Raw genomic sequence first — 13,870 nt, forward strand, 5'->3', positions numbered from 1 at the left:
GTCAATTGGCTTAAGTCCAGTGGTTGTAGGGTACAGGGAAAATGCATTAGTTCCCCTTTTCTACCCGAGGTATATGTCGTTGAGAGTTTTTTTTACACAATCTTAGAAAAAAGATAAAATGTCTTTCAAGTGTATAAAACCTCGATCCCCGACTGTCAGATCTATGTCGGTTTAACGGTGGAAAAGAGAATTAACCTTTACAAAAAAGTTTATCGTAAGAAGTGATAATAAAATATTTTATGCGACAATCTGTACTTACTAATAATATAAATTAGAATGTTTGGATGTTTATTTGAAGGTATCTCGAGAACGGCTGTATGGATCTCGCTGAAATTTAGCATAGATGTAGAAGCAAATTCTGGATGTACAGGCTACTAATTACATTCTTTTAAACCCGCGCGGACGGAGTCGCGGGCGACTATTAGTTATATGTAATAATACGTTATTTATAAATTCTAGGAAAGTAAATTATGTGAGTTTTCACAATTATTTATATGGAAGAAAAAAAATAATGCGAATAAGAATCTAGTATAATATTTCTGTGAAGAGATTCATTAACACGGTCCGTAATTAAAGCGGGTTCTCATTGCAGTGCGAGTTTGTTGTGATTGCAGTGTTTATATGATACCCTTTGATGACCGTAGTATATCTGGAGTCAAAGAGATGCGCCGCAAGCGACAATTCTCTGGCTGACCGCATCGACAACATTCAATTTGTGCATGATTCGTGAGCTGTATTTGATTAGTTATGATACGGTGAACGTTTGACTTATTTTCCTATATTCAGAACTAGACGTCGCTTCCGTTTAATTAAAAAAATTAGTAGCCTATGTATTCTTTCAGATTATATTCAGCCGTTCTGGAGATACATTCAAACAAACATCCATCCATCCATCTAAACATTCGCATTTATAATATTAGTAAGATTTATTATATAATACATTTACCGCAAAAATAAGAATTACCGTAACCAAAGAGTATGGTTGCATAGTTGTAGGACTGTAGAAGAAACAAAAAATGTTTACTAGGATTGAGTTAAGTGAAAATCGGTATTCTCTCTGTGTGGAGTTTAATTTTACGTTTAATACTAATTATTCATGAGATGAGCATGTACATTGGAAATTTTTATTTATTCAAAGGTGAATGAATGTAAGCAAACGAGTTTCAATTAATCCAGACCAGTGTTGTGCAAACAAAAGCGAACTTGGTAGTCCAATTACAGACAGAATTCGTATTAGCTTCTCGTGAACGTCAGCGAAAGTAAAAGTCTCTTGCTTTAAACAGATTGATTGACAATAATTGAATGGACGCCGAGTTCAGTTTAATTCTTCGGATTTATTTTCGCACAAACTTTTATTTTATACTTTATTTTTGTTTCGTGACTTTGTATAACTGAGTTATGGTTTTAGCCATGTTTTTCTTTAGTGAGAAATTGTACATACCGTTTTTATCTCTAATTTAATTGTCGGTATCCGATGTCTCTTTTATGAAATTATCGTACGCTAAAAGCACTTGTTAATTGGCATCTTTAATTAATTTATAGAGAGTACTATAGGAGTAGTAGCTTCAAAGTACATTTTAATATAATATTAGTACTCAGAGTTATATACGTATCATGGACAACGATAACTTAAAACCTTGTAATACCCAATTGAGTAAAACACTGTGTGAGATATTTCAATTTACACTTTGAAGTGAGCAGTACTTTATGTTCATTGAGGATTAAATAATAAATGTTATACTCGTATGTAACTTATACTTGACCTAACTTTAAGCTGCGGTAAGTCGCTGGCCATGATGCGGCAAGTTTAATGTTAGATTTTCATGCTCCATTCAGCAGTTTAAATATGATTTTATATAAGTGAATTGAGCAATTTGTTTTAAAAAATATTTTAATGATGTATCTTAATTGTAAAGTCTGAACTTCAAGGTCCATTTTTGTTTATATTTAATTCTTAATGGACTTAATTAAGTCATAATGGTATTTTGTAATGTTTATCAAAACTCTCCTTTCATTGTGTCGATACTATAGATCGGCAATTAATTAATAATAAGTAAATAATTTTCTTACTAATGTTATAAATGCCAATGTTTGGATGGATGGATGTTTATTAGAACGTATCTCCGGTACGGCTTCATGGATATCGCTGAAATTTGATATAGATGTAGAATATAGTCTCGAAAAACCCATAGGCTACTAATTAAATTTTTTTTAACACCGAGCGAACGGAGTCGCGGGCGACAGCTAGTCACGAAATAAATGAAACTACACTGTTGTATATATACAGCGTTAGTCTGTACGTAAGCCGTGGTAATTAAGCGCCTTTCCTCTAATGACTACGTATGCGGTTCTCTTTGAAACACTCTTAACTGACCACTCAGCATAAATCTTCTTATTTCCCTGCTCATGTCATTAATTAAAAATTACTACGTTGACACATTAAATTATTCCAAATAATAGGTACTAAGTTTCCGAAAATACGATTCTTATACTACACATTCAAACTTCGACATTTGTATAAAAATTATTGGCAGGTTTGCAAATTTATTACCAATTTTTTAATTAAAAATATAGTAAGAAATGTTCACAGTTAGCATATATTAATATACCCATTTAAACGGTTCGTCGGGTTCTGCTGTGAACTCGATCTATTAGACGGAGTGACGTCATCAACTGTCGAAAGCAAATGTGTATCCCGGATTATGTTCCTATTTCAAAATAACACCCCTACTAGGAAATAGTTTGAACATGGCTGAAACTGTATCGTCATTACAAATTCAAATACGTTTGAGTTATAAATATAATGCATTTTTGTTGATACGAAGTAAAATTCCTTCTGGGGTCTTTTCATTAAAATGTTTTCCCCATTTTTAAGAAAGAGTTGCTCAAATTTAAAAAAAAACTACAAAAGGATTTAAGTGTTGGTTAAAACAATATTCAGTTTTAGGAAGCTTGCGACTGCAGCTGTACGTTCTCTACTCAATTTGTACTAATTATTATATTGCCTTAAAACTTAATAGCGGTAAGTTCATCAACAGGTAAGTGTGTGTGCCGCAGGCCTAATTTTATTACAGGTCCCCTTCCACCCTTTTCTTATAAAGAAATTATGGGAACTGAAAGTGCATTTGACGGAGATGGGGACGAACGGGCAATATTCTATTTCGGAGCGTCCCTTCCACTGTTGATTGAAAGGAGGCAACACATCTTCAGTTGCTGATGTCCATGCGCACCGGTTGCTTCGCTATTGCAGCGAATAAAAAAATAAAAGATAAACCGTACAGAGACAAGCTTCTTGTGGAAGTTAAAAATTTTACCTATTTTGGTAGGGTTGTCACAAAATGTTAAGACAAATAAAATAAAAGATAGTTAGCAAAAGGTAGACGCCAGCAAAATCGTAGTAGCTTCATATCATATATTTTCAAATCGTATTCGAATTCTTCCTAATGAAAGCAATCATAGCGTGAGCTCTGATTGAAATGTTTGTTGAGGGCGCAATCAAAACAACTTCTTCCATCAAATAAATACGATATCAAAGTAAATGCAATCGTATTTGTAAACAGACGAAGATAGTTAAAGTTGAAAATAAATTTTTAATGAGTTCTTTGAATCTTCATACACGGCGCGTAAATATTGCATCCTATTTGAACCCAAGTCAATCTAGATTGAAATATAAAATAAAATAAAATCGATTCAATTTATTTTTCAACTTTAATTTTATGGCTTTGAAATATATAATACAATTTTTGATTGGGCACTGATAAATCTCACAGTCAAAATACAGCACAGCCTATTAGTGCATTGATTTAAGAGGCATTTGAAAATATCGAAACAAAACGCTGTGAATAAATTCAATAACAGGTAACCCAGTAAAAAAATGTTGATATTGAATTGTCGAGTTATCCTATATCTTTACACTGATAGGAAGAAAATCCGAAAATGTGTCCGAGTTATTGACTCAACACTAGCCTTACTAAAATGTCGTTTATGTCCCCTCACTATTCATTCTGACACTGGACTTTGTAACGAAAGCACGTCATTCGCACTAAAGGATTCCAATTAATAATATCTAAAAATACATACGGATTGCAGAGCCCAGGTCTTTTGGGTATTAATCCGTAATACTCAACACCACAAAGGGAATTGTCGGACGTCTGATATAAGGTCGTTTGAAATACTATGTCTCGGATATAAAGGTATTTATTAACTTACATAATATAGTAAATGACGATATTTTTATATATGTATTGTGAGCATTTTTTTAAACTCTTGCGTAATTCGACCGCCGTTTTTTAAATAAATATTTGAATTGCATAAAACTATGTTAGTGTTTCTATTTCAATTACAATTGACACAATGTTAATAAGTATATCAATTAACTTATCGAGAGAATCCTTGAAAATCGTCATACTCGTTGTAATTACAGTGATATATTTATATTTTGTACGAAAACTAATTGGCTATTTAACTAAAAGATAGTTTTGTAACTTATTAAGTGCAGCGAACTGTAAACGTTAGTTTGATATGAAACAAGTATGAATTGGGTTCGTTCCGGCTACTGTTCTGACTTTCTGAAACTGATTCATAACTCGGAGTAAATACTTTAGCACCAGTCCGATAACTTAACGATAATAGAATGAAAGTCATATACCATGAATAGTATAGAACGAACAATCCAAATTAATTAAATTTACTGATGATTCAGAGCTAAATCATCAGGACAGTCAGTCTTTGATCCGATACACTAATCTATATCTTACTAATATTATAAATGTGAATATTTTGAAGGACGGAATTGATTAACGGAATTTTATGGAATTTGGCACACATTATAATAAAGTGTGGAAGAACAAGATTACTTTTTTTTTTAATTCCGCGCGGACGGAGTCACGGACGACACCTAGTTGAAAGTATAAAATGTCTGTCACTGCTTAAAACTATAAATTTAAATTAGTTTCGTTGTTCTTGTGTATACTCAAGGGGAATATAAATATACTTGTATAATGTGTATATATATAGACATTACATTTGAGATAAAACATTTGCTTGCGTTTAATTTAAAACAAAATGCTCCGGGGATTTAATTAGTGTGCCCTGAGTCGAGCTCGTTCTTGGTTTTCGTTTTAACTTTGCGGGTTAAATTACAAATATTTGTGATCGTCCTTTTTGCCCACTTTCTGTTCTTGTGAAGTTTGAAAAATGTGTCTTTTGTGACATAGATTTTTTCTAACGTAAGTAACCTGGTAAAAAGAATTTAATGTTAGAATGTAAATTGTCTATGCGATAGAGCACAGATTCCTTGATAAAAAATTCCTCGCAAAATTATAATGTTTTTAATTTAAAAAATCAATATGTAAATAATAAATATATGTATAAAATTTAGCAATAATTGTATTGTCTTTAAAATGATTCCAATAAAATGTAAAAGCAAATTTGAGAATATGTAAGCAATTGAACGTGAAGCATTTCTAATTTAGAAGCACATTTACAATATTTGACCAAAATGCAAAATAGAAAATGGAAGTGAGTACTCTCGTCGATGCAAGTCGTAATATCCGGCGCACAGTTCGATTTATTACGAAACAATTATTACAGAAATCTCATCGTGGCACGAGTAACTACGCTTTAAAGCCAAAACAGATTGAAGTCTATTCTTTTATTGTACAGTGTTAATGTTTGGTAATTTCCTTCGAGTTCGTTTAAACTGTTTTAAACATTTGAATATCTTTATTTTTGTTATCTTGTGAATGAAAATACTTTTTTTAATGTATTCATGATGAATATCAGAAGTATCATCAAGTATTCACCATCACGATTTCATAATCATCATCATAATTACATTATCATGAATATCATTATCACGATGATATCATCATTAATATCTCATGTCATCAGATATAGCACCTTCTCATTCTCTATGACAAAATAGAATATGACAGTACGTGTTTTATAAGAATTCGGACAAAAACTCATAAATATACAACAAATAGTTTAAAATGAAAGCAAAAAGGAAAACTACGAACTACAAATAAATATAATAAAAGCTGAACATTAAATGGTTATTCTATCCATTAAACCATTAGACTTTAAAACGTGTCGTTGAAAAATGGGCACTTTTTAATAAAAAAATCATCAATTTAACATCAAACTTTGTTGCACGCGAAATTAAATAAGAGTCTTTGTAAGAACGCATTCAAAATATAAATGATGTGTGTTGTTAGAAATTAAAGAAAAAAACTTAACTTCAAAAACTGTCTGTTTTGCCTCTTTTCCGAATCGCAGCCAATTTTACCTTTGAAACGTTGCCTGAATCGAAACGGCTTCCGGTCAAATGTGGCGATTCTCGAATATTACCCGAAAGCAAACTTCAAAGGCCTTTGAAAGCTTTGAGTGCAATGCACGGAATAATTAGTTGTACGCTTTAAAAATGAGAAACAAGTCTTATGGTGAATATTATAATACTAATTCTACTGATATTATAAATGCGGATGTTTGGACGGATGGATGTTTGTTTGAAAGTGTGTCTGGAACGGCTGCATGGATCTTGCTGAAATTGACATAGATGTAGGACATAGTGTGGAAGAGCACATAGACTACATATTAAGCTTGTTTTTAATTCCGCGCAGGCGGAGTCGCGGGTGGCAGCTACTAACAAATAAATCTGTCATGGTCTTTTACGATTTTGAGCAAAACTTTATTTTCTATTCGCAACTTAATTTGAGATTCCAGCTAAAATATTTTGTAACTTGACGTACTCAATATGATGAATCTAACAAAGAAAGTTATCAAAGTTGCATAAGATTTTATGTATAAATCCGTATAAAAAATGAATGGATATTCAAAAAATAATAGGTTTTTATTTATATATAATATACATAACAGTAAATTATCGGTTTAAGTTACTACGATCAAATAAGCATTAATTGGGCTATTGTATATTCTGTAATTACACGCGTGTAGTGGTTTATATCAAGCCACTATTAAATCATGTCGTTTAATATAACGTTTCCAATTAATTAACAGTTTCAACGAATTACTGATTTTTGATTATAACATCATTTATCGTAAAATTAAATACAATATTTAATTATTGGAAATTATTTATTTTACAACGCCAATTGATTAAATACTACAATAATTTGCGTATATCCATTTTATTTATTTTACCTCTTTTTTCATAGAGTTAGTAGATTATTAGTAGAGCGACGCAAACATATCACTTGCATGAACCATGTTTTTTTATTACGTACAGACACTCCAATTTTATTAATATTTATAGATTTTAGTACAATGTTAATAAAATTTTACATGTAACATTTTACCATCATGAAAATACATTTTCAGTGCACTCCACAAAGGATTAACTTTTTAAAATATGTTTCATTGTTAACGTAAATCGACGATAGAAAGCCGGATAGAGCACTCTACCTCTAAAGCCAGCAGTACACGTCCCAAAAAGCAAAATGCAATCGTCACATAACTATAAAATATAATGTAGGCTTCGAACTTGCACCATATTTCGTTTTCACTTTGAACCTGTATCCTTATTTTTTTATTTATAGTGTTTAAGTATTCATGATTATTGTTGGTGTATTCTTTGAAGTTATTTTATATCGTATTTAATATTCCCCCCAAGTAGGATAGGCTTCAGGCAGGCGGTCCGCCGAAAATAAATAAGCCTAAACCTTAAGATTTATAAAAACCCTATGTGTCGACCCCACATGAGTGGGATAAGGCCAGGAAGGTGAGAATGTATGCTAAACGTTTCTCCTGAACAAACTAAACCCATACTATCAAAATCGCTTCGCTTCTGTTTACGATCGCTTTCATCGTTGTGTGCAACAGACGTAGTAGTTGCGATACACCGCTCTACGTTTCAAGTGCCGTTCAAACAGCTTTTCCCAGGAATGTTTGCCCGCTTTGGAATCAACCGAGAAATATCTTTTGGCATTTCTCATAGGCTCTATTCATACATTTTATTATATTTCGTATTTCACAATTCCAATAAATCAGATGATAATTACTCCGCTAATATTGTATTTCAATTAATAAGTTTATAAACGTTGCTTGTTTTTAAAAGATATAAAAATGTCGGCTTATGTTACACCCGCATACTGCCATCTCGTAAAAGTTTCGTTAAAATTTCGGTCCAGCCTGTTCGATGATTACCCGGAACAAAGGCAGATTAATTAATTAACAGACAGAAGTTTATTAAAAATTAAAAATTGAGTTTTTCGTTAAGAGCATTGAAAATACATCATGTTCAAAGAATATGATAATTTTTTTTAATATTACACATGGAAACTCCAATTGTATTAATTGTATGTATAGATAGATATAGAAAAGAAGTTTATTACAAATATAATACCTCTTTAATAACTCCTAATAGTACTTTATCTCGTAGTTCACGCAACTAAGTTTCCCAATCATTATGGTCAAGTGAACTTTTATCGCTGCCCTCAAAAGTTTCTCGTATAAATTACACGGCTTTGATGAAATTCCTTCATACTCAAGTTATACGCAATTTATATTTAGACAATTATGAAAAATAAAGATAGTTAGTAGATATTTTATGCGACCTAGATATTGGATTTTTATTTTATTACGACCTAGACATTTTATTTTTTATTTAATTGAATTTTCAATCAATAAATGTACTAGAAACGGCTACAGAAAAGTAATGTTATACTCTGGATCGATGTGATTTGCGGATATTCATATAATATTTCTCACACAAATAATACAATTAACTCAAAAACAAATAGTAAATGTAATCGACAAGTATATTGGGGTTGATCTACGAAGGAACCTTCTATAAATTTTGCCATTTGTCCGTTGCAGTATAATTTTTTTACTGGTCCTTGACAATTCGTTTTTCAACCTGTCCGTTGCTAATTGTTTTTCCAACTCTGCGTTGCCATTCGGTTTTACACTTTTTCGTTGCGAATCGTTTGGTTATTTTTACAAAATTGTATCCTGATGTAAAATATTCCATGTTTTAATTCTTACTTAAGTGTTATATACATTTATTATTAGATTCCGAAGGACATTTATTGCTCTGCCAAAATATGGTCAAAAAAATTTAGAACTGTTATAGAATCTAAAAACAATAATAATCACGACCTCTTTGTTAAACCACGTCACAAAGAAACGGAAGGAGTCGAGTCCCAACTGTCCTCGTGCGTCTGCTTTTAACGAGTCGTCAGACTCATGCATTGCAAATTTCTTATACGTAGCAGCGAACTTTGCCTGTTCTTAGATGGATTTTACCGTTTTGCGATCTGTCCGTCCTTGTTATAATATAAATTGGCCATGAGAGCAAGTCGGCAACTGTCATTTTTACATGTGGATACAAATAAAAATTAATAATAATAATACATATATAAATGAAATAAATCACTTCTTATGATTAAAACGAGGCCTGAACTTTTTGAAATTTTTATCACAGAGTCGTTTTAATTGAATTAGTCAAAAATTGACGTGATAAAACAATGCGACACACGATCGCTTAACTGACTTTTCCACGAGTTAAAATTTCATCGGTTAGTTTTGGTATATCAAAAGTTCTACGAATTTAGATCACGCTACGAGCTACGAAATAAACGGAATTTTTGCACGGTTACTTCAATAAGCCTGTATTCGTTTTGTTTACTCTATTTTTTGACCGTTGTAACACTTACCGATGGTTTCTGAGACCAATATATCTGTATAAACATCATCGTAACGTCATCCCTGTCATTATCTTTGACAAAGCAGAGATAGCAGTATATTTACACGGGGATTTTGAACTTGATCGGCAAGTAACAAATATGTTAATCAAACGTATCCCTCGGAAACCGTGCATATTTCCGGGATATAAGGTAGCCTATGTATTCTTCTAGATTGCATTCTAAATTTATACCAAATTTCATCCGTTCCGTCTTTCTGAAGGTACTTGATAACAAATATCCATTCATCCATCCCTCTGACTAGTTGCATTTATAATATTTATCAAGATTTGAATTGCGATTACTCTCCAGTATCGCAAACATTGTAAATAAGTTTTTAGTCCGGAATCGCTTGACCCAAAAATGAAGGTCTCTTTTCATGAATTTAAAACTAAATAGACCGTAACGATGAGTCTATTTTGAATTCGACGGCCTGGTTTTTTGCGTTCGATTGCAATTGCTTCATTGCTGACATCTCAGTATTCGTGAGACAAAGCTAGTAGAGTAGCTGTTTGTCTTGCCTTGATTGCTTTTTCCATCGAAAAGTGGGAAGACCCGTTAACATGCTTCCCATCAGGGAAGGCTACGATGATATATAACACTCCGCGTGGTATTGAAAAAAAAACCTTGATTAGTAGCCTATGTGTTCTTCCAGACTATTCGTTATACATTTGTGCCAAATTCCACCGAGGTCCATTGAGCCGTTCCGGAGATACCTTTTCACAAACATCCATACATCTAAACTTTCGCATTTATAATATTACTATTCTTCTTATCAAAAGTTTTGAAAAAACTTTATGGGTGTCTTCGTAAAGAAAACAGTAGACGCTCTCGGACGTTGTTTAAGTGAATTCGTAGCACAACGAATAGAGGAACTGAAGTATATGTAGTCTGTATCATTTTAATCGAAAAACACACACCACCAGACACATACTGGCAAATTATACTGTAAACAGTAGCAAAAAGAGCATATTGGCCTGACCTATTTCGTTATTTAAGAAAATGAATCATTTTTCAAATTAAAACAAAGAGAATTTAATCGTTCCATTTATTTCTTAATTGGTTCTGAGTTGGAGCACTTCTTTTATTCCAGACACTTAATAAGAGTTTGTGCTTCGAGTACAATGGAGTATCAACTATGGTCTGTGAAAGAAAATACACAAGGATTTAGTTTGTGATGCGGTCTAGGAAGTTAATTTATTAGAAAATAATTACTGCAATAAAGTGTTTGTAGGAAAAGAGTATTTGTACAAATAAATAGTACGTTGAGTTATAATAGAAATATTTAGTTTGTGTTTTCTAAGAAAATTAAAAAAAAAATACGAGGAATATTTAGGCCGAGGTTTACTTAAAATTTTATACTTTCACAATACTATAGTTGTATTTTACCGAACTGTTTATGTTTCGAATCTAAAATATTTTATATATTCTTTGTAAATGAGTATTTTATGTCAATAAAGTTATTTGTCGTCGTTAGTAAATCATTTTTCTGTTGTTTCAGAATGCCCTCCAGAGACATGTGTTGAAGAAACTCAAACAGATCCACCAGCACCTCTTACAAGTAATGCATTTTACATTTTATTACTTCACTAGCTTTTGCTCGCGACTCTGTCAGCGCAGAATTACAAAAAAAAATTGCAGCTTATGTGTTCCTACAGATTTTGTTCTACATCTATTCTAAATTTCACCAACATCCTTATAGTCGTTCCGAAGATATCTTCTAACAAACTTCAATCCATCCAAACATTCTCATTTATAATATTAGTAAGATTTAATATAGTTAATAGCAATGTTACCAGTTTATCTATAAATGTCAGTAAATCTACACTAAAGGTTACCGTAAGCTCTTAGTATGGCAGGTAATTTAAAAACGAAATTTAGAAGATAAAACTTATTTGATTTTAAATCAGGCGAAGAAAGTGATGCCCCCGATAGTGAGGGTAAACTGTCAACCGAAAGCTCACCGCTACGCCGCCGTCGAGGAGGCATTCTCAAGGGGGGACGGCTGTGGAAATCCCTTGACGCTGATAAGGACTTCAACGAACAAGTAAATATTTTAAAATACTAAAACAAAAGTTCACCTTGTTAGTTCTCCTCGAGTCGAGTTTGCGGTTACTGCGATCGGCGGATTAGATTTTCATTTTACGTCGAGTGTCGAGAATCGAGTTTACCTAACGAAAAAATTGTAGAATGAAAATATTTATTTTTCACTTTTTCTTCTACATAATAAACAAGGATTTTATTTTAACAGAACGACGATCAGAGATCAACAACAACTGCCAGCGATGAAGACGGCTCAGTCACGCCCAGGTCTGTCCGCTTCGTGGAAAGACCTCAGGAGTCCAATGAGGAAGAGCCGATTCCACAGACGGAGCCAGAGTCAGTTCAAGAGTCAGACGACGAGACACCCATCCAGAAAGAAACCACCCCTACCCCTACACATAGGTAATTCTTAAGAAATTATGCAGTCCGTCCCACTATAGACCGACAAAATGAGTTGACCCACTGAGGAAGTGATGTGGCTCAATAGTACCAATATCAAAAAAATGTCACCACAGTGTCTGGTCATGTGGTTTTGTGTCATTTTATCTGCCCAAGTAGGTTTTATAATAGGTGAAATTTTTCTTGTTATAGATTGGAAACACCATTGATCCTTACAATTCAGACACCGAAGACAAACTCAGCTGTCCAACAATTGTTCAACAGTAACAGGCCGCCGCCGCCCGCCATTGAACCTCAACTTATAACTTCTGAAACATTGAGGTAATCAGAAAACTTCTATTTGTTTCTTTACTTACTAAATTTCAAAAATGGAATCACAACATATTACAAAAGACTATTTTCTTGCCCAAGATTTATAATTTTACTAGGACAGGTCTAAACTGCCTAATCGTTTGAAGAGTTCTGACAGTCTCGGCCACCAGCTAGCTTAGTCCACTCTTGGACTTTCACCTCTTGTAGGAGCCTTAGTTTTAACCTTGTGTTAGTTATAGTTTAAGGATTGTTGGATTCATTTTATCCAATAATTTGTATATCAATTGTCAGTTTCCTTTCAAGTTTATTAAAATCTTTAAAATAATTTCTGAAAATAGTCGAAGCGTAAATAACAGAGTGGAATTACAAAATCAATTCCGATATTTTTAATTAGCAAATATAAATTTAAAGGTAAAATCAAAACCTTTAAATTTGTAATAAGAGAATTTCTCGGAGCAATTAACGCTTGCTGTATTTAATGAAAAGCGATCCTACTTATCAAGTGTACTTGTTGTACTCAAATTACTTCTTCACTTCATTTAATAACACCGATTACTTCAGCTTGAACTATGAATAATCAATTTTACAGCTTTAAAGTCACAAAGAGCAATAAATATAAAATTCTCATTTAAATCTCTCATTTACATTCATAAACCATCAACATTATTTTCACTGTGCAATCTGCAGTTCCTGGGTTTGAATCCCGCCATGTACCAATGTGTTTTTCGATGTCCGATTTACATATGTACATTTATCCGACGTTCTTACGGTGAAGGAAAACATCGTGATGCAACCTGCACATATCTGAGAAGAAATTCAAAGATATGTGAGAAGTCAACCAACCAGCACTCGGCCAGCGTGGTTGACTATGGCCTAATCACTCTTAACTTAGGGTAGTCTCCGAGCCCCTCGGTGGGGACGTATAGTGACCTGATGATGATGACTGTGACAATCATAAACACTCATTCATTATCGTGCATACTATATGTATTTTGAAAACCGAAGATCTATACAAATATCTGGAGCTTTGTAAATGTATAGATATTGATGTAATTGACTACATAGTGGATAAGGATTCATGGTAAATGTTGACCGTATTGATTTCCTTTATGCAAACCAGGGCTTGGGACGCCGGTGTGCGACCGAAAGCAGAAGATGTGGCTGTACGACGCGTTGCAGAAAGAAACGCTCTTCGTTGTTCATTACTGCGCAGCGAGGCAAGGAAGAAACAACAAGCAAAGGTAAGTATGTAATCACTAGAAGCAATTAAAAGGAACATTTAAACAATCAACTTTCCAAATATATAAAAGCAGTAAAATCAATGAAATATAATTATTTCCTGTAAAAATCGCATAAAAATAGATAAAATTGAAAATCAAATAAATGTATCTTTGTTCACTTCTTTCTAATTC

The 13,870-nt window shown here is 32.9% G+C and overlaps 2 protein-coding genes across 3 annotated transcripts in view; one reads left to right on the forward strand and one right to left on the reverse strand.

The window, feature by feature from the left end:
- The window catches only part of LOC106113806 (RING finger and SPRY domain-containing protein 1-like), a 112,395-nt gene that overhangs the window by 81,776 nt on the left and 16,749 nt on the right, over nucleotides 1–13,870 (reverse strand). The gene's annotated exons all lie outside the window — the stretch shown is intronic.
- Nucleotides 1–13,870, forward strand: part of LOC106113804 (uncharacterized) — a 101,693-nt gene that overhangs the window by 74,489 nt on the left and 13,334 nt on the right. The window contains exons 3-7 of the mRNA XM_013306787.1: nucleotides 11,206–11,265; nucleotides 11,615–11,751; nucleotides 11,956–12,149; nucleotides 12,339–12,467; nucleotides 13,579–13,699. Coding sequence (XP_013162241.1) covers nucleotides 11,206–11,265; nucleotides 11,615–11,751; nucleotides 11,956–12,149; nucleotides 12,339–12,467; nucleotides 13,579–13,699 — 641 coding nt within the window. The remainder of the gene's footprint in view (nucleotides 1–11,205; nucleotides 11,266–11,614; nucleotides 11,752–11,955; nucleotides 12,150–12,338; nucleotides 12,468–13,578; nucleotides 13,700–13,870) is intronic.

Source organism: Papilio xuthus, unplaced genomic scaffold (genome assembly GCF_000836235.2).
Source record: "Papilio xuthus unplaced genomic scaffold, Pxut_1.1 DF828177.1, whole genome shotgun sequence".
In the NCBI taxonomy this organism is placed as follows: domain Eukaryota; kingdom Metazoa; phylum Arthropoda; class Insecta; order Lepidoptera; family Papilionidae; genus Papilio; species Papilio xuthus.